Source organism: Protopterus annectens, chromosome 1.part1 (assembly GCF_019279795.1).
Source record: "Protopterus annectens isolate FY-2018-M chromosome 1.part1, PAN1.0, whole genome shotgun sequence".
NCBI lineage: Eukaryota > Metazoa > Chordata > Ceratodontiformes > Protopteridae > Protopterus > Protopterus annectens.
The window spans coordinates 318,850,790-318,870,857 of NC_056726.1; the positions used below are offsets into that span (position 1 = coordinate 318,850,790).

Below are 20,068 nucleotides of genomic sequence, written 5' to 3' on the forward strand. Positions count from 1 at the left end.
GTGCTGGAATCACAGCTACACAACAGTTTTTGGAATGTTATACACAATATAATACTGAAGTCATTATCTTGTTAGTTCACATATTGAAAATGGTGTTAGAACATAATATTTTCTTGTTTGGTAATCAGATATTTAGAAAATGCAATGGCATAGCTATGGGCACTTCTTGTGCCAATAGCTACGCCAATGCAGTAATGGCAGTTTGGGAAGAGCATTATATTTTTAAAGGTCCTTTTAGAGAACATGTTTTGCTCTACCGTAGATTTGTAGACGATATTTTTATTTTGTGGGAAGGGAGCAATGAATGCTTTTCTAGATTCATAATGTATGTTAATGAAACTACAGATTATTTGCGTTTTACACATAGGATGTCATATGACAATTTGGATTTTTTAGATGTAGCTGTGATGAGAGACCTGGTAGGAAATGTCTATACTAAACAGCACAGGAAGGACTGTCATGTTAACCATCTTCTACATTGTAATAGTGCACATCCACCTCACATATTCAAGAATATTGTTACCAATCAAGTGATGAGGGCCTCTAGGCTTAATGTTAGGGATGAAGACTTTAACTATGAAGTAGGTAGGGTAATAAGTTATTTGAAAGATAGAGGTTATGATGAGAGGACTTTAACAGAACAGATACCAAGAGTTATACATAAGCGAGGCAAACAAGCTAGACCCTTCTTTTCTATGAAGAGACAACCTTCAGATGAAGTTAGTAGGGTCCCCACCCAGACCAATTTGAGAATCTCTTTGAAATACACCACAGATGTGAATAAGTATATTGACATTATTAGGAAGCACTGGCAGGTCTTAACAGATGATGAAATTGCCAGGATAGTTGATTATGTCCCGAGGATTAGTTTTAGGAATGATAAATCCATCAAGAGGAGACTGTGTTATCTGAGAGAGGCTAGGTTAGATTACGAACATAGTGGCACTTATCAATGTGGGTCCTGTAATTGGTGTGGTTCTTTAGACAGTAACATGGTATTTCATCATCCCGACCAAGGGAGGGATTATACCTTTAGGGTATCTGCTACATGTGATAGCAAACATGTTGTTTATCCTGCCAGTTGTAGGACTTGTGCCAAATTTTATGTTGGCAAGACAGATAGACACCTCAGGGATCGTATCAGGGAACATTTGTATATTAGGAAGGGAAGTAAAACTAATGCACTTGCTAAGCATGTGTCTAATACAAATGATTCCCATGAATTTAGCTTTAGAGTGATAGGCTTACTTTATGAGAGCCTAAGACAGGGTGACATATGTAACAGAACTGAGAGCTTAGAAGCTATATGGATTACCAGATTGAGAAGTACTGAGGGACATGGTCTTAATGAGTGTATTCCCTTGAGACCAAGAATGAAGATGAGGCCCCTGAAAAGATGATTATATGTTCTAACATGTTTATATTTTTATATGTTTTTTATATTTTTCATGAATAAAATTTTGATATATGTTTTTTAGAATATATATTTCATGATATTTTAAGTTTTCAGCTTGATTGTTATATCATTATGTACCATGTGACTTACTTTTAGGATAAAAGGTGTGTTTCATTAGTGCTTAATGTACACCTGAGGAAGCTCATTTGTGAAAGCGCTTGTGTTTTTGCACTGGTAAAGGCCTTATTCTGGAATTTATAGCCTTCAGCGTCTCTTTTTCTGCATTTTTTATTCATATTTTGTTTTTTGGAGACGTTTTGTGTGGACTATTTCTGGCAATTGGTTTTGTACTCAAAAAATAATTTACTTAGTTATACCAATTTACTCACCTAATATTTCAGACAGAGTAGTCTGCAGGGAATTTTTAAGGTCTGCCAACAAATTGCACTTCCAAAAAATATGTTTCGAATTACTTCTTCCTTCCCCATCACACCTCCAACGTTTGCAGTCTACCTGAGGAAAAATTCTCTGGAGTCTGCTTGGGGAATAAAAATACCTAAGCAAACATCTCCAAACAAAGATCCTAATCTTATAGACTTTGTTGAAGATTTGGGATCCATACATATATCCTCCCATTGTTTGCTTATCCAGTCACTACTGACAGTCCTTGCTAACCTATTCTGATTCCTACAGTTATCATGCAATATGTTATATACGGTGATACCCTACTAATTATCCCTGTTTTAACAGCAGCTTCTGTTCTAGATTCTACTAAAACCCTACCAGTGCTGTTCTTTGACTTGGTATCCCCCTATTACTTTCTCTTTGCGTATACTATGATATCGATCCTTGACAGGGAAGGCAATCTCTAGCCTGCTGTCCAAATGAATTCTTGCCCTATTCCCATTCTATTACCTTTCCCTCTCTATTTGTTACCAATACCTTGGTTCCTTTGCCAGTTAATTCAGTAAATTCCATCCCCCTCTTGCCTAATGTCTGTATGCCTAATTGTAGTCATCCCTATCGTCAGAATCTCCTTTCTCCATTCCCGTGTTGTATTAATTCTTAGAATATTTTAAGTTACTTTATGAATCTAATATTCTGTAAGGTTGAGCAGGTGTGTGAACCTGACAGCAATGGAAAGACAATCTGTTTGCTTGACAGAGAAGTAATGCTGCCTGTCAGGTTTGGTAAGAGAGATGAATTGTAGAATCATGCTTTTGGTAAAATGTAGCATAGTGGTATTTTGTCCTGGTAGAGGGGCAATGATAGTTAAAACACATTCAACTCTTAGTCTTTAAGTCATAGATGACAATGGCATGCACAGCTTCAGACGTAAGCAGATTTAGAATATTGTGGATGATTTAAGATGGTAAAGCAATTTAGAAGTAGTCATATGCATGTGATTTTGAAATGTGAGAGTGCTATCTACTACAACTGTGAGATATTTCTGTTGAGTGGAAACTAGAAGCACAGTTCCACATGGATCTGTAATGAATGGGAGGATTTGACAGACTTTTTGCAGTTATAAACATCATTATAGTAGATTTATTAATGCTGATGTTGGAGAGCCAGTTTCTAATTAAAGAAAAATCATATTGAAGCATGAAAGTAAATTAGTTAGATAAATGAATACACTGCTGTTCTTGACACCTAATTAAGACAGTGTGAGAGGCCTTATGCAATTTTTTAGAAGTGCAACATTAAATATCTACAAAAAGAATGTAATTTAGATGTTTTGTTTAGAATAAATGGAATAATGAACTATCATCCCTGCTGTCTCGGTCGGCATACCACATGGGTCAATACTTGGTCCACTACTATTCTCCATATTCACAAATAAATTATCCAGAGCCACTCAGCATGCAACTATTATTCAATATGCCGACGATTCCTCCCTTTACTTGCTCAGCTCCCCCTATCTATTCACTCCTTTAAACACCCAAAAAGCCTTCAATGACATTGAAAGTTACCTAGCTGATGCTCAACTTGTTCTCAACCCAAATAAAACTAAGCTCATGCTCTTTACTAGTAACAAAACACATAGCCAGCATCCCCCTTCACCATCCTCCCTTCCAGTAATATTATAATAGAACCAGTAGAGCATACTAAGCTCCTAGGAGTGACCACTGACAACAACCTGAGGTCTGACAAGCACCTAGCCATAAACATCAAAAAGGTGCATATCTAACTAAGCTCACTGTATAGGATCAACATTTTCCAATTGACCCCACCAGACAAGCCATATCCAGAGCCCACCTACTTTCCACACTCCTTTAAGCTTCACCTGTAATAACAAACCTCAGAGAAACAGAGTTAAATAAACTGGAGTCCTGCTGCAACAAAATAGCAAGATTTGCCTCAAACTTCCCTTACAGATCACACCACTGCAATGCATTGCAGCATCTAAAACGGCTAGAACTTTCTAATCTTCTGACCTACATACACTATATACTCAACCAGCCAAATAGCTGTTCCTCTCTCAAACACCTTGTTCAACCCTACTCTAGCTCTAGAAAGTAAGCTCCACCAACAAAGACTTGCTAACAGTTACCAAAGCTAACAATGGCTTTGTGGATTCTCTCTTCTCTACCCATGTATCGAAACTTTGGAATACACTACCTCAAACAATAATCAACTGCATCAATGCAACTAAATTTAAACATCTACTTAAGGAACACCTCATCAACAACTGGATGTGCTCCTGCACAAATCCAGGCTGAATATACTATCTCTCCCTTATAGCTCTACCAAGTCATACTATCTTATTGATCTCTCTTCCAGCTTTCTGCCCCCTCCCTCTGATTACTAGCATGAGTTGACACCAAAAGTCCTGCCTCCACTTCTCAGTTTCTTACATATCTTGCTCTTTACCACTGTTGGGTCTAAGCACAGATCTTTTTACTCCTTACATTTGGGAATACTCTACAAGGAACATGTTTACTCCCTATGTGAAATCACTGCATGTATCAGATAAGTTTATTGCTCTATGGTCTAAATAATGCCACTGTCTTATATAGGCTAGAAACCTATATGGTGTAACTTTTATTCTGCCTATGTTAAAATATGTAGTTACTTTGAATGTACTGTTTTAAATATGGTTATGTTACTGTTATATATGGTTATTTGTAAATTTCTTTTTGGAGATTTATTCCCTTGGCCTCATCTGAAAATGGGTCCTTGGCCCAGACAGATCTTCCAGGTACACAAATGTAAAATAAATAAATAAAATGAGTTAACTAATTAATTAATTAAATTACTTAAGACTTAAATGCACCTGAAAAATGCATTACCAGCTTACAGTTAGCATAAATCAGAGTAATTTGTTAAAAAAGAAATAATGTTTCCATAAATAATCTAAGTAGTCAGTGAATCACATCTCTGCAATTATAAGTGAATGAAGAAATAAACCACCTACACACTGCATCTAAATTGTGCTATGCTAGGGAAGCACAGAATGCAATGTGGAAGACTAGCAGACCAAAGAACAAAATCGTGTCACTATTCAGGCTTCAACAAAAGATAGAACGAATTACAAAACAATACTAAAGATTTGAGAGTATCCACCTGAACTCAGTCTTCCAGCTGGACCTAGCTCTGCTTAATGTTATGGATTTAACCCAATACAACTATCTGAAAATAAACAGGAAAAGCCACTGGCAAACTTATATTACAAATTTAGCAGTAAAGACTGCAGAACACCATCATCATTATGTCTAAACTGTTCAAAATACTGACGAGTCATTTCCTGGATTTAATGCATGTTTTTTAATACACTTCTTTTAACTTAAGTGCTTCTTTTATTTTAATCCATGTGAGTAATTTCTGAATTAATAATGAGCTATTTTCATTTAAATCATCTTCCTTCTTTCCTTAAAATATTATAAGCTTCTTTAAATGTGATTTCAAAGATCAGAATAATAACAGTATGCATTAAAGTGATCATGTTTACTCCACAAGCCACAAGGACCTTTGATTTTAGAAATGCACTCTCACAATGTGATGCACAGAGCTAGAAACACATGAAGCTACAGAGCATGGCACATTATCTACATATTTTGAAGAATAAACTGTGAACTATTAAGATGGCCTCTAACAGACACCAAAAGAAATGTTCAGCAACATTTATTTTATACAATTAAAAAAAAATAAAAGTAGGTTTTGCACTAGTTCAAAGATAAGTACTAGGCTGGATGTCCTTCTGTGCCATTTTAAGCTTAGTCAATTTCCATTTCAATGGTAGAATCACACCTTGTAACTTATGACTGTGCAATAAATATCTTAACTATTTTATTACACCAAACCCCCTGCTTATCAGAAAAGTGAGGCTACTTCAGCTTTACCATCTACTTCTTACTTCTTCCTAAGATAAAAGACAGTTAACTGTTTAATTCTAGTCTGTTAGCGACTGCTCTTATGGTTTAGTACAGATGGAATTATGACATACAGAAAGCTTTCATCAGAGAGAAAAAGCAACTGAAACATACAAGCTGCCAAAAGCAATGACCCTACTTCTGCTCCAGTAAAGTTCTCGTCTGTTTTTTTTTTGTGTGTGTACTGCAATACCTTTATATTAATACTTGCTACTATTTCTTGGTAGAAAGAGTTTAGCTTTATCTTTACAGTAAACCATCTATAATTCAGACTTTCTATCTCAAAAATATAAATAAGTAAATAATAAAAATATAAACGTAAGAACATGCAAAAACAAAAGTAGTTGTCTGTTTTCACTTACAGCTAGCTTATTTTTAAATTCCACCGTTTGATTTACTTGTCCCAGACCTTCTTGAATTCTTTAAAACAAACTGTAATAATAGTCCAAAAGCAGCCTATCTGGCTGTTAATATTTGTGAAGGCTGATATTTAAACAGAAAACATTAATTTTAATATGCAATTGTTGGTGCTTTACAAACACAGTGGTAAATGATGATCACGTTTCATGCATGAATTGGGGACTTGTATGTTTCACCTTCCCTTTTGAAAGATGAACAAAAACCACTCAAATATGCAGGAAGCCTCAACAAAGCAGACTGAACACTCAGAACTACACAATAAAATCTATGACTTGAGTTTTCAGGCAATAATGTATCAGTTACTCAGTCAGAACTCACATATGCCATCACAAATGTGCATTTATGTCATTATTTTTAATATGTGCGAGCTTGTGGTTGAGAAGCAAACACAACAAATACTCCTCTACCAATTAAATCTATGTAAGTCTGTTCTCATTTCCAGAGATTACGTTTTTCTAAAAATAAGCAAAAAAAAGATTATGTTCCTATGCTATAGGTATAAAAATTCAAGGACTTACTTGCATATCGCTGGAAAACATTCTTGCAGTCCTTTCTTTTTCACCAAGGACCCCTCAAGGCAATACATAATGATGTCTGTGACCTTGAAAAAAAAGTGTATTCATTAAAGAAAACATATTTTGCAGAGACAAGTTCAGTATGAATATGTACAGTACAAAATCATAGCAAGCTTTAATACTGCTATTTCAGATTAAAGTACAGAAAGCAGGAACCATGAACATACATATTTAAAAGAACAGCATGCTCTATAAAGTATTTGAAGCATAAGGAAAATATTTTAAATAAGGTATTGAGCCCATCTAGAACTAGAATAAGTGAAGCAATATCAGTGACTAGGTTACTACATTAACATCATCATGCAGACCACTGTTATAACTCAAAGGATTTCATGGCCATCTCTTATAGTATCTGTGATGAAGCTGAGAACAGTCATTTGTATTCAAATGAGTGAGCAGGTTATTAGTGAATTACACAAAGGGCATTATGTCTTTTAAATTGCCCATTACTTTAACCATTTCTATAGTGGTTGTGTAACATATAACATTTTGTGCCACACACAAAGAGAAACACCAGTTAGGTTCAATGACTTCCTCAATGATTAGTGACCTCCATTATGAATAGTTTTGCCACCATTTTGTGGACTGTATGGTCAAGCTAGAGCTGTCTCTCATAACAGGGCACTCAGACAAATCATGCTTGCTTCTAAATAAAGGATATCTTCTAAGAAAATTAATCTGTCTGCTGGACCTAACTTAGCTTGCTGTTCCATTGTTGCTATATTGAGCAAAAGGCTAAGTAACTTTCAGGGAAGTTCCCTAATCTATGGTTGTTGACAGAATTCTTTGAAGTCCACCCAATGATCACACAAAAACAGTCAAAGATTTTCATACTTATCACATCTGGCAATATTCTACAGTTGCCTTCCACCACTGCGACCATCAGACTACCAGCAGCATTTCACCCTAAATCACAGACTGTAGGGAATAATCACTCTCTGAATCTCAGGAAGTACTTTTTCACAGACAAAGCTGTGGACTAGCTGAATGGACTACTAGAATGAATGGCACAGAGGCAATCAAGAGGGCAAGGGGCAGGTGGAAAGCACGTAAGGAGGAAGTTACGGATGGAGGGGTAAGTAAAATGTTAAGACACTTAAAAGGGCAGATTTTACAGGTTTACTGTCTTTTGCTGTTAAGCAAATGTAATGCATGTAAAGCCCAAACTTCTTTAGCAAACCTTTTCATGTTACTAATCAGATGAAAGATTGTCATCCAGCACACAGTCACCCTAAAAGGTATCTCAAAACTTCCTCCACATATCCTCCTCTCATAGATTTATAGGGAAGTACTACTCTAGCTGCCCTTGTGGGGTATTTTAAACCTAGCTAATTTTTGTTTTCTGCTCAAAATAACCTATTCCATTTGGTTATATATTACTCCTAATGAGAATAACTCGGATCATACCATAGATATTTTGAGGGGACCTGTGCATTGGGTAAAGCTTTTAGGAGCTGCCTTTGTCCAATAGTATTATGGGGGGCAGTCCTAGGGTACATTTTCTGTTTTCCCGTTTTCCATTTCCCATTCACAGATCTAACTTGTCCATGAATATGGATGGGATGAACTTAGTTTTATGTGGCTGGACAGTCTGTTCCACAGCAGCAGTATTCTCTGTTAGATATACCAGTGGATGTACAGCCTCTGATGTATATGCTGAGATCCTTATTATTTTAATTCTGCCCTCATTTAGGTGGGTATCTTTCTTTGCTCTGCCTGCCTCTTAATGTGTACATTTTGAGGTATTGCCTCTAGTAATGGATGATACATCAAAGTTGGGGTTTCATCAACAACTGAGAAGTTGTAGAAGAAAGCACATCTATGTGAAGCGTTTACTATCAAGATGTCAAATGCCAAAGTAATTTCCGTTCAACATATCGAAAGAAAACCTCAAAAGTCAAAATACAGAACAAGTCAGAATGTCACATCAGCTGAACGAATTCAGCAGATTCGACATGGTTTCCGAACACATCACATGATGTCCGTATAGGAGCTCAAGTAAAGTAAACTCCTATACCTAACATCATGTTTTTGCAGGGGTCAAGCTCCCCTGTGCCCCCCCCCCCCACACACACACACCCTGCTAACTTCATATTCCAACTCCGAGATCACACTACAGTAAGGAAAGGGATGAATTTCCTCAACTGCACTGTACCACAATCTCTGCACAGTTCTTTGAATTTATTATTAGCAAATGCACAGTACATTCATGAATATAAACTTTCAAACATTGAGATGCTCAATCAAATGAAAATTCAAACATCTGTATTTCGAATTTTTCATCTGCGTGCATCTCAACTCAAAATTATAATATAAACCCCTATGTGAAGAACTAACCAAACAGTAGATAACTTAACCGCCCCTGTCCTCACAGTCTTTAACTTGTTAAGGTTATTGCCATTCTCCCGCAGTCTTGGTTGTTTTCTCCAAAACAATAGCCTCTAGAGCTGAAGGGTTATGTCATCCATGCTAAGATAAGCATATTTTCTTAATTGTTGCACTTGCTTTATTCACTGATCACTACTGTTTTAGTGCATTTTGAAAGCATTTATTTAATTTTTATGATTAAAAATGGTCATTTCTCTGCCTGTTTGGTTTCTAGTTTCTGCTTGCTTTTATCGCCTTGTAGAAAGGTGAATTAGCCAGGGACTTTGGTGTTCATCTACACTTGAGAGTTACTTGTGCTGTTCTTTTATATTAAGAGTTTCCTGGATCATCCATATTTTGGCAGGTTCAACCGGTTTCTCTGAGTTGGGAAGCACTCCAAGAAGTTCAAAGTGTACCCATTTGTTAGTCACAGGTACAGGAGTTACTTTTTAGCTTTTTTTTTTGTCTGCTTTAAATTAGCCTCTGTGCTCACTTCCACAGAGCTCAGCAACACTTTACATGTATTTCTACTGCATCCAGAAACATATAGGCTAAGATAAGCCCATTTTCCTGTTTTTGTTATCCCATTTGCTCCTGTTTTATTCAGTGATTGCTACTGTTTTATTGCATTTTGAAAGATTTATTTATTTTTTGACACACAATCATCATTTATCAGTGTGTTTAGTTTCTAGTTTCTATCTCCTTCTAAATCACCTCGCAAAAGGGCTAATTAGCCAGGGACCTAGTTGTCTGGTGTTTATCTGTACATTAGCGTTATCTTTGTTGTGATTTTACATTAAGAGTTTCCAGGATCATTCATATTGTGGCAGAATGTGTTCACCTGGTTTCTCTGAGATGGAAAGAACCCCAGGGAGCTTAAAGTTTTGTCATTTATTGGCCAGAAGGCACAGAAGGTAGTTTCAACTTTTTTCTGTCTGCAATAAATTAGGGGCGTTTGCACAGGGTTGCTCATTGCACAGCAGTGGTTAGCAGAGTCCTGTAGAGTAGCAAATGCTTAGACAGCAACATTTACCTATAAAGCTAGTATTTAGGACTTGAACCTGTAATACCATGAGGCTTTGCACCGAGTTAAGCTTAGGGCAGCTAGTTAGCACATCAAACAGCATTAATACCAGACCATAGCAGTATCTAACATCTAGCCTTAACCCCTAGACACCTCTCAGGAGACCCCTGTCAATCTTAGTCCCTAAATTATGAAAGCTCAATCCAAATACAAGTCCAAACAACATAGATAAGCAATTTCCTAATGTCTCTGTGACCAGCCTCATAGATATGGGCATCCTGAGAAAATGTAGCAATTGTCTAATGTACTCAGATAACCTTTTAATCCTTGAAAAGACTAATACAGTATACAAGAGATATACATACATAAGTTCCTTGGAGGCAAAAATCTCACTTACAAACAAGGACATCAAGAACACACACACAATATATCCCTCACACATACCACTCACCACACCCATAGACCTGACTTTCTTATGCTGAGGCACTTAAAAGAAACCTTCCCAAATCTCAACAAACAGCAACACATACGGTCAGCAGTTAGTAAAACACTTACCAAAATCTTCACCTAACACCATTCATAAGCCTGCATTCCAAAGGTCCCCCAAAACAAAGCCAATAAGGCAAGCAAACACTTTACCTACTACTCCTGTCATAGGGAATTCCACTGTACAACACAGAGATGCCCCTCTTATCCAGCTGGACAAGGAGAAGATAAAGGTTAGTTGCTTATCTGGAGCTAAGATCTGCACTATCATGCACCTACTCAAGTAAGTGCACCACAGGTACCAATATGACTCGATCGTAATCCTTGTAGATGAAAATGACCTGAAATGTACCTCTCTGGACTATAAGAAAAGAGAAATTATAGATCTCTCTGAATACGTATCACAGACAGGTACATGCAAGCACAGAGTAGCATTCTACCTTCACCAAGGATGAGGATGATACCACAGTATGAACAGAAATTGACTGATTTTAATAACTGACAAACAACTGATAAACAAAACAAAAAAAAAAAAAAACAAAGTAAGCTTAAGGTCTTTCTGCTCAATGCTAGGAGCCTAAAAAACAAACTCCACACTGTACATACTCTGGCCATGCAAGGCTACAGTGCCTTCCTCACATTTACACCAAAAGCAGCACAGTCAGGGGCTAAAGGTGAAGGTGTCTCAATCTATGTTAGCAACAAATACAACTCCAGATTAGTTAAACAGGATGATGACCTGGAGTTTATCTACATCCAAGTCACCACAGACAAGGTCTCTTATCATATTCAGAAAAGCTACAGGTCACCCTATACAAACCAAGAAGCTCAAAACTTATGCCTAGACCTACTACAGGCACTCACCATCCACCCATATAACCTATTCATGAGTGACTTTACCCTTATAGACTGGGAAACATACACTGCCTCTAACTCACAGGCATTAGGTTTTCAGCATTTTATCAACATGAACAACCAGGATCAAACAGTGTAAAATCTAACCAAAGGATCTAACATACTGGATCTAGTACTCATCAACATGAAACAGCTTTGTACCCCACCCTCCACCCCCGAGTCACATCCTCAATGGTGAGGATGGATCACAAAGCTATGCCTTAAAAATAAAAATCAGTTTGGAAAACCCAGCTAAACCCTTAATAATTAGAAACTATACTAAAAAATCGACATCCTATTAAGCAGCAGTCTGTCAAAACTGAGGGGTCCCCCCGAACTTCAACAACACAGCTATCTGTGCAGAATGTGGAGGGTGGGGTACAAAGCTGTTTCATGTTGGTGAGTACTAGGTCCAGTATGTTAGATCCTTTGGTTAGATTTTACACTGTTTTGATCCTGGTTGTTCATGTTGATAAAATGCTGAAAACCTAATGCCTGTGAGTTAGAGGCAGTGGATGTTTCCCCGTCTATAAGGGTAAAGTCACACATGAATAGGTTATATGGGTGGATGGCAAGTGCCTGTAGTAGGTCTAGGCATATGTTTTGAGCTTCTTGGTTTACATAGGGTGACCTATCTGGAGATATACAGAGCTGAGTATATTTTTCTGGCACTTCAGAGCTGTGTACTGGTAATTGTTGTTTGACTAATTTTATATAATTTCTGGCTAACTTCAGAGTTGTGCACTGTTATTTTTGCTTCGCTGTATAGTTTTTCAGATCTCTGCTGAAGGTGTTTTTCCCTCCTCCCCCTATTTCTCTGTGTCTTAAGTTGGTATAACTGGTTTTACTTCCTGTGTGTTATCTGACTATCTCAAGGATTACTTGCATAAAATTAGACCCTCTTAGTAAAAGTCTGCATATCATTGCTGGAACCTTCCTGTGTCCTGACAGAGTGCTCTTCAAACTATCTGGAGATATACGGAGCTGAGTATATTTTTCTGGCACTTCAGAATTGTGTACTGGTAATTGTTGTTTGACTAATTTTATATCATTGCTGGCTGACTTCAGAGTTGTGCAGTTATTTTTGCTTCACTGAATAGTTTTTCAGATCTCTGCTGAAGGTATTGGTTTCCTATTCCTGTGTTGTTGTTTGGAGGCTTTTTCAGTTGCCCGCCCCCACTGTAGATTTGATCTGGGACACTCCCCCCAGTCCCATCTCTTTAACTCATTCTACCTAATAGACTCCTTCTGCACTTGTTTTTAGTCATTTTTAATTTAATTGCATTTTTAAACCGTTTGGTCTAACATTGCTACATACTCAAGTGTCCTAGCTTGCACTGCATTTTAATTGTTTTTACTGCTGTTTTAGCTACTTTTCTGTATATATATATATATATATATATATATATATATATATATATATATATAATATATATATACCTTTCCTGTAACTAGTGTAGTCCAGATTCAGATTTGCTGTATCCAGGACTGTATGCAAGCTTCTGAGCCCCCCCCCCCCAAGCTTTCTGTGTTGGAGGGAAGCCTTCTAGCTTATCAGTGGGAGTAGTAAGCACTAGGTAACCTATTTACCACATAAGGAGTGGTTCTGGCCCAGAAATTGTATTTATTGGCTGTTTGGGCAGTTTTTCCATCTCTCGCAACTTTCTGATTTAAAAGCCCGCATTTGCACTTGTTTCCCCCCTTTCTTGTAACTAGTTTAGTCCAGATACAGATTCTTAGTTTTAGCACTTGAATTTGCTTATTTGTGATCAGCACTTGTTCAGAACTTGTAAGCACTGAATAATCTACTAATTACTACAGCACTCAACCTTCCTCATTACCTAGAGGAAAACAGTTTTGGTACTTACTTTCCTCACTTGCTTAGAGAAAAACAGCTCTTGTACTCACTTTCCTCACTTATCTAGAGGAAAATAGTTTTTTTATTCAGGCATGTCCAAGGGTCAGCTCCCAGTGTTCTCTCCTGTCTATCTGATGAATCTGGGCATCTTGGGGCAATGTAGAAATTGTCTCATGTACACAGACAACCCTCTCCTCCTACCACCCAACACTACAACCTGTGAGAGATGCACGTATCTAGCCAAACTGGAGGTAAAGCTCTCTCCAATCAAGACTGAAGTTGACAGTCAAGAGGAGAAGGTAAACACTTGCACCGCACCACACTCATCACATAGTCTCACTAAATCTACACCACCAAAATCCATACATAGAAACACAAAAACATTTGCAGAGGCTTTCAATAATAATCTGCTCAAGCAACAGAGACCTCCAAAGCAGAAATGCAAACAACCTCCACTCCCCAACACAACCCAAATGACACATAGCCCGCAGACTCAGTGTGCCACTCAACCACAGCAAATAAGACAAAACAACGTACCCAACACACTAGTCATAGGTGACTCTATAGTCAGGCACACTGATGTCCCACTCACCAGGCTAAACAAGGAGAAGGTTACTGTCAGCTGCCTGTCAGGTGCCAGGATCCGCCACATAACCCACGCACTCAGGTCACTCCACAACAAGTACAAATATGACTCTGTCATTGTCCATGTTGGTGTGAATTACCTCAGATGTACCTCCCTGGACTACATGAAAAAGAGACATGGAAGAGTTCTCTGATCTTGTAGCCCAGGCAGGTATGACCCTAGCCCCGAGTAGCATTCTGCCATCACCCAGAATGATGCCGCAGTACAAGGACAAAATGATTGACTTCAACAATTGGCTAAGCTTCTGGTGCCATTCTAAAGGAATCCAGTATATGTCTGCCTGGGATGACATGATGCTTTGCCAGAGATGGCCTGCACCTGTCACCCCTGGGATTCTGGATACTGGCTAAGGTTCTTGCCGCCCCTATAGTGCCTTTTTTAGGCAATGTTCAAATGACAAATTCACCACCGTAACAGGAACAGGCAAGCAAAAACTGAGGGTGATGCTACTCAATGCTAGAAGTCTAAATCTCAAAATGCACTCACTCGAGGCACTCCTTAAAATGGAGAACATTGATATCTGTGCAGTGACTGAGACCTGGTTCAAGGCTCCAGAGAGCACCCCTGCACTACCAGGCTATAACTCATACCACACTTTTCGGCCATGTAGCCTGGACCGGAACACCAAAGGCGGAGTTGTGTCCATATTCATTAAGGATATCCACACCCCCAGGCTAGTTGCTCAGCATAATGCAGCCAAGGTTATCCAAGTGCAACTAACTCTGGGCAAAACTGCAATCCAAACTGTAGGTTGCTACAGATCATCCACCATGCCGCAGGATTCCCACTCCTCTTTTCTTGATGTACTGGAAAATATTAGGGTTCAATCAAACACCCTAATAATGGGCGATTTCAACTACCCCACCATTAACTGGGAAAACTACTCATGTACCAACTCCTTCGCTCAACGCTTTCTGGAATTCATAAACTCCAATGCCCTGGATCAACTTATCCACAACCCCACCAGGGGCAACAATATCCTACATCTAGTCATTATCAACATGAGTGACCGGTGTTCCACACCTGAAGTCACCGCCTCATTGGTCCGATCCGCCCATAAGCTAATTACCCTAAATATCCACATTCTGCCCCCACCCCCCATTAAGGAAACCATGGTAAAAAATTTCTCCAAAGCCAGCTTCATGCTTCTTAAGACAGAAGTGGTGAACTTCATGACAACCATGCAGATGGACAAGCACTTACATGAGTGCATGGATCGTGCTATTCCAAAGAGAACCAAGACGCTATCCTCCAAAAAAAGGAAGCCAATCTGGTGGTCCCCTGCCATAAACAAACTGTTCAACAGAAGGAAGAAACTGTTGCAAAAGAGAGTAAAAATCCCATGAGTGGAGGAGCTCCTTGGTCAGCCTCAGTAAGAAGCTGCGATCCCTGATAAAATCCTCCAAAGCTAGTTCCGAAAACAAAATCGTCACCATTTCTAAAGATAACCACAAAGCATTCTATAGCTATGCCAAGAATCTCAATAGCAACACTCAGATCTGCTCGGAGTTATAGCACAATGGCACTAAATAGACAGACCCAACTGATATTGCCAACATCCTGGCAGATAGGTTCAGTGCTAACTTTACCCCCCTCTCACCCACTAAAGAGCTCATCTCTACACCGGAAGAATGCAAAGTTTCTGCAATCATGGCTGCACAGGTAAAAACCACACTATCCAAAGCCAAGAACACAGCATCCATGGAACCAGACAACATCCCAGGCTGCATTCTACACGAACTACAGAACGAAATGGCACCCCACCTAAGTACCATGTTCAATCATAGCCTCACCTCAGGCTTTGAGCCTGCTGAATAGCACACAGCGATGGTTATCCCACTCCACAAGGGGGAGCCACCACGGACCCCAGGAACTACCACCCCATTAGCCTGATGAGCCTGGTCTGCAAGGCCATGGAACGTATCATCATGGAACTTATAAACAAAGACATTGGTAATCTCCAAACTCTGGACCCCACCCAGTTCGGGTTTGTAAAGGGCAGATCATGTCTCCTAAACCTGAAAGACTTCTCTGAAGCAGTCACCAAAGCCATAGACAAGGGTAAGGTGGTTCACACAGCCTATCTAGATCTTGCCAAGGCTTTCAACACCATCCCCCATTCTGGAATTATAGATAAACTCACTAAACTAGGTATAAATCCCTATATCACAAGATGGGTTGCCAACTGGCTCACTGACAGAACCCACACTGTGAAAGTAGCAGACTCCAAATCCAACTTCAGACCAGTGACAAGTGGAGTACCACAGGGTTCAGTCCTAGGTCCTCTCCTGTTTGGTATCTACTTCTCTGAAGTACAAGCTAACACAGAAGGAATTTGGCTAATGAAGTTCGCAGATGACTGCAAACTAGGAGCCATAAATGAAGACCCTAATGATGTGGACATCCTACAAAAGGGCCTCACTGAGACAGATGCTTGGTGTCAAAGCCATGGCCTCAAGCTCAGTGCCAAAAAGTGCATTGTCATCCCCTTTGGTAAAAACTCTGCACCCATGAACTACAACATAGGCGGTAGTATACTTAACACCGAAAGTGTGATAAGAGACCTTGGGACACAGGTGGACAGTAGTCCCTCCTTTGATAATCACATCGCCACAGTAGTCAGGAAATCCTTCTACGTGGCACACCTCATCATAAAATGTTTATCATTCAGAAAAAAACAGGTCATTGTTCCCCTCTACTCATCACTCATTAGACCCATTATAGAGTACAACGTCCCTTTTGGTATGTACCTCACAAGACATCTACAACAACTGGAAAGGCCGCAGAAATACCTCACAAAGAGGATTACCGGCCTCAAACAGATGCCCTACGCAGACCGTCTCAAAAAAAACTCCAGCTTTAGTCTGTCGCATATCGCCTACTCAGAGGTGATTTCTGCCTAACATACAAAGCTATGTCAAACCCAGAGCTGTTGGACATAGTCCACGTAAAGAAATCCCAATCCCTCTGAGCTACATGCTCTAGGGACCTAAACCTTGTCACCACAATAAACAGAACATACCCGGAGGGATAGATTCCTGTCCCAGAGACTTCACATACTCTCGAATAAACTACCTTTCTATATCAAACAAAGCTCCTCATTAGCACTCTTCAAGAAAAATCTTGATGATTGGATGGGAAATAGGAAATTCACCCCGGGGATCACCTCTGTGGCTCTGCTCGACAGTGGCGCAGGAAAATAATTTTCTTGGGTGGCAAAAGCTAGGGTACCTTTTTGGCTGGGCTTGTATAGGCCCCAGGGCCGATAGCCTAGTACCTATGAACCTATGAATTATTCGCAGATACCTTGTGCAAACATGTAAATGGCTACATTGAGGTTGCCGTATCTACTAGAAGTAATCCCAAATCTAACACCAAAAACAAACCCCACTGGTAAAATACCTATCTCATCAGGGTATAAAACAAAAGACAAAGAATCATGGCCAAGAACAACTGTCAAAGAGACAGGAGTTCTCTGATTCAACTAAACAATAAACTAACAGGTTTAGTAAAGTCCAATAAGGTCGATTATGAGGTCAGGATAGCATCCCAGACCAAGGACCATCACAAGGTCTTCTTCAGCTATGTCAGAAACCTTAAAGGTAACACTCATTGGTGTGCAGAACTGATGGTAAATGGCACCACCTTCTGTGATCAGGGAAACATAGCTAATCTGCTAGCTGATAAATTTAGTACTAACTTCAGCCCCCATTACTCACTGTGAAACACATTCTAGCAACCCTCACTACTACTACTACTATCAACTGGATGCAGGTTCTGGCAGCACTCACCAAGGCCAAAAACACTCCCTTAATGGGCCCCAACAAATATCCCCAAATGCCTCCTAAATTGTCTAAAACATGACCTACAAGGACCATTTGAGGCACTCTTCAACTGCAGTCTTAAAACATGTTAAGTACCAAATAAACTGAGAACCACAGCAGTCATCCCTCTTCATAGGGGTGGACCATCAACAGATCCTGGGAACTACAGCCTCATCAGTCTGACAAGTTTAATATGTATAGACCTGGAATGAATTATAATGGAAATGATCAACAAGGACATTGGCAACCTACAGACAATAGATCCATCCCAGCTTGGCTTTGTTAAGGGAAGGTCTTGATTATTTAAACTTTCTTCAAAAGGGTCAGCAAGCCAATGGATGAGGGGAAAACAGTTCATACTGTCTTACCCTCACCTGGCCAAGGCGTTCGATGTAATACCCCATTCAGATACTGTTGACAAAATCTCAGAACAAGGCATAACTCCCTACTTAACTCAATGGATTGTCATAGGATCATAGGAAGTAACTACGCTATGGACTCAGAGGTCATTTCAAGCCTAGCCTTTTCATCCCAATGCAATACCATAGATACTCTAGTCAATACCCAGGATTGTACTTATTAATGACTGCCCATGTCCAGGAGGGTTGTGGGCGCTATCCCTGGTAAGAATTTACGGTGCCTCATACACTCATTCAGATTCCTTTTGAGCAGTGTCATAGAAGTGTTCTGCTTCACATGAATTGGAAACCTATTCCAAACACGTGCCAGTCGCTGGGAGACAAAGCTGTCCCTTCAGCATGTCCTATTCAAGATGCAGGCCATATTTAGGTCTTTGGAGCAGGTAGCTAGAGACCCGTTTGATTTATGGATGTGCAGAAAATTCATTAGGTTTGGGTCCGAGATTGCTCTGTAAGCCAGGCATAAGTCTTCCCCTAAGAAGTCTATACGATACTGACTACAGTGACAAGGACTTTAGTTGGGCTATTTAAGGCATGTGTGGAGTCCCTTGATCTTCTTAGAAATGTATGAGGTCTCTCCAATTGCTTCAGGTGCTTTGTATGGTACATGCCGAAAGGGGTGTTATACTCAATTAAGGGACTGATTAGTGATGAGTATAGATGAGTTATAACCTCCTTTGCTCTAGAGGCAATGTCCTTTCTAATCAAGTATGCTACATAATAAGCCTTCCTTACTACAGCAAATATATGGTGGTCAAAGTTAAGGTTGCAGTCTACTTGTCATCACAATCTGGTTCTTAAATAGAACCCAAGTCAGGATTGGTGAGACCACCTCCACCAACAGACTGGTCACCAGTGGAGTACCCCAGGGCTTCATACTGGCCCTGCTCCTGTTCAACTTCTTGGAAGTCAAGGCTAATGTCAAAGGCCTCTTGCTCATCAAGTTTGCAAATGCCTGTAAAGTGTGAGCTATCAATAGATTCCCCATGACACTAGCATCCTGCAAGAGGGTCTAATGCAGACAAATGACTGGTGCCAAATCAATGGATTAAAACTGAAAGCTAATAAATGCATTATAATTCCCTTTGGGAAATTGTCCACCCAAGCTAATTACTCCAAAGATAAAACACCCCTAAGAAGTGACCCAGTAGTTAGGGATCTGGGACCAAATGTAGACAGTGATTAAATCTAGCCTTCAATCAACAGAAAGCCAAGATCACAACGCCAAGCTTCAGCAATATATATGTCTAGATATCTAGCTATATAAATATATCTGTATGCATGTATGTATATGTATATATATATATATATATATATATATGTGATATACACAAACACACACACACACACACATCTATATAGCTCCAAGTCACAGGAGACAATTTCACAGTAGCACAGCTATAGCATTTATACAAAATAAGTGTCATACAATTATTTAGTCAGCTGCACAAGTGGTTAAAATATGCTGTGAAATGTGTCAGTCAACATTCAACTTGAAAATAAAAACATTCACACTTCAACACAGTACTAAGACTTAACTGGAAACAACGAAAGCGATTAAAGCCAACAATCGACTGTGAGGGGATGGGGGACCTAGATCTAGATGCCAAATCTGATTCAATCATCTGCTGTTAGGATTTCTCAAAAAAACTTCTGCACTCTCTCATCATTATCCTTACAGCATTTAAAATGTCTGGTTAAAAAACTAGGAATCCAAAGACCGGATGGAGACTAAGCTAACATCCCTTGAGTAGTTGCTGCAAAGAAATCCCCTCTAGCTCTAGAA

At 39.3% G+C, this 20,068-nt stretch overlaps 1 protein-coding gene across 2 annotated transcripts in view; it reads right to left on the bottom strand.

Annotated features, from left to right (window-relative positions):
• The window catches only part of WDR7 (WD repeat domain 7), a 3,592,087-nt gene that overhangs the window by 442,484 nt on the left and 3,129,535 nt on the right, over nucleotides 1-20,068 (bottom strand). For both annotated transcript variants that reach the window (XM_044074906.1, XM_044074897.1), the window contains one exon: nucleotides 6,708-6,790. In XM_044074906.1, the coding sequence (XP_043930841.1) occupies nucleotides 6,708-6,790 (83 nt within the window). The remainder of the gene's footprint in view (nucleotides 1-6,707; nucleotides 6,791-20,068) is intronic.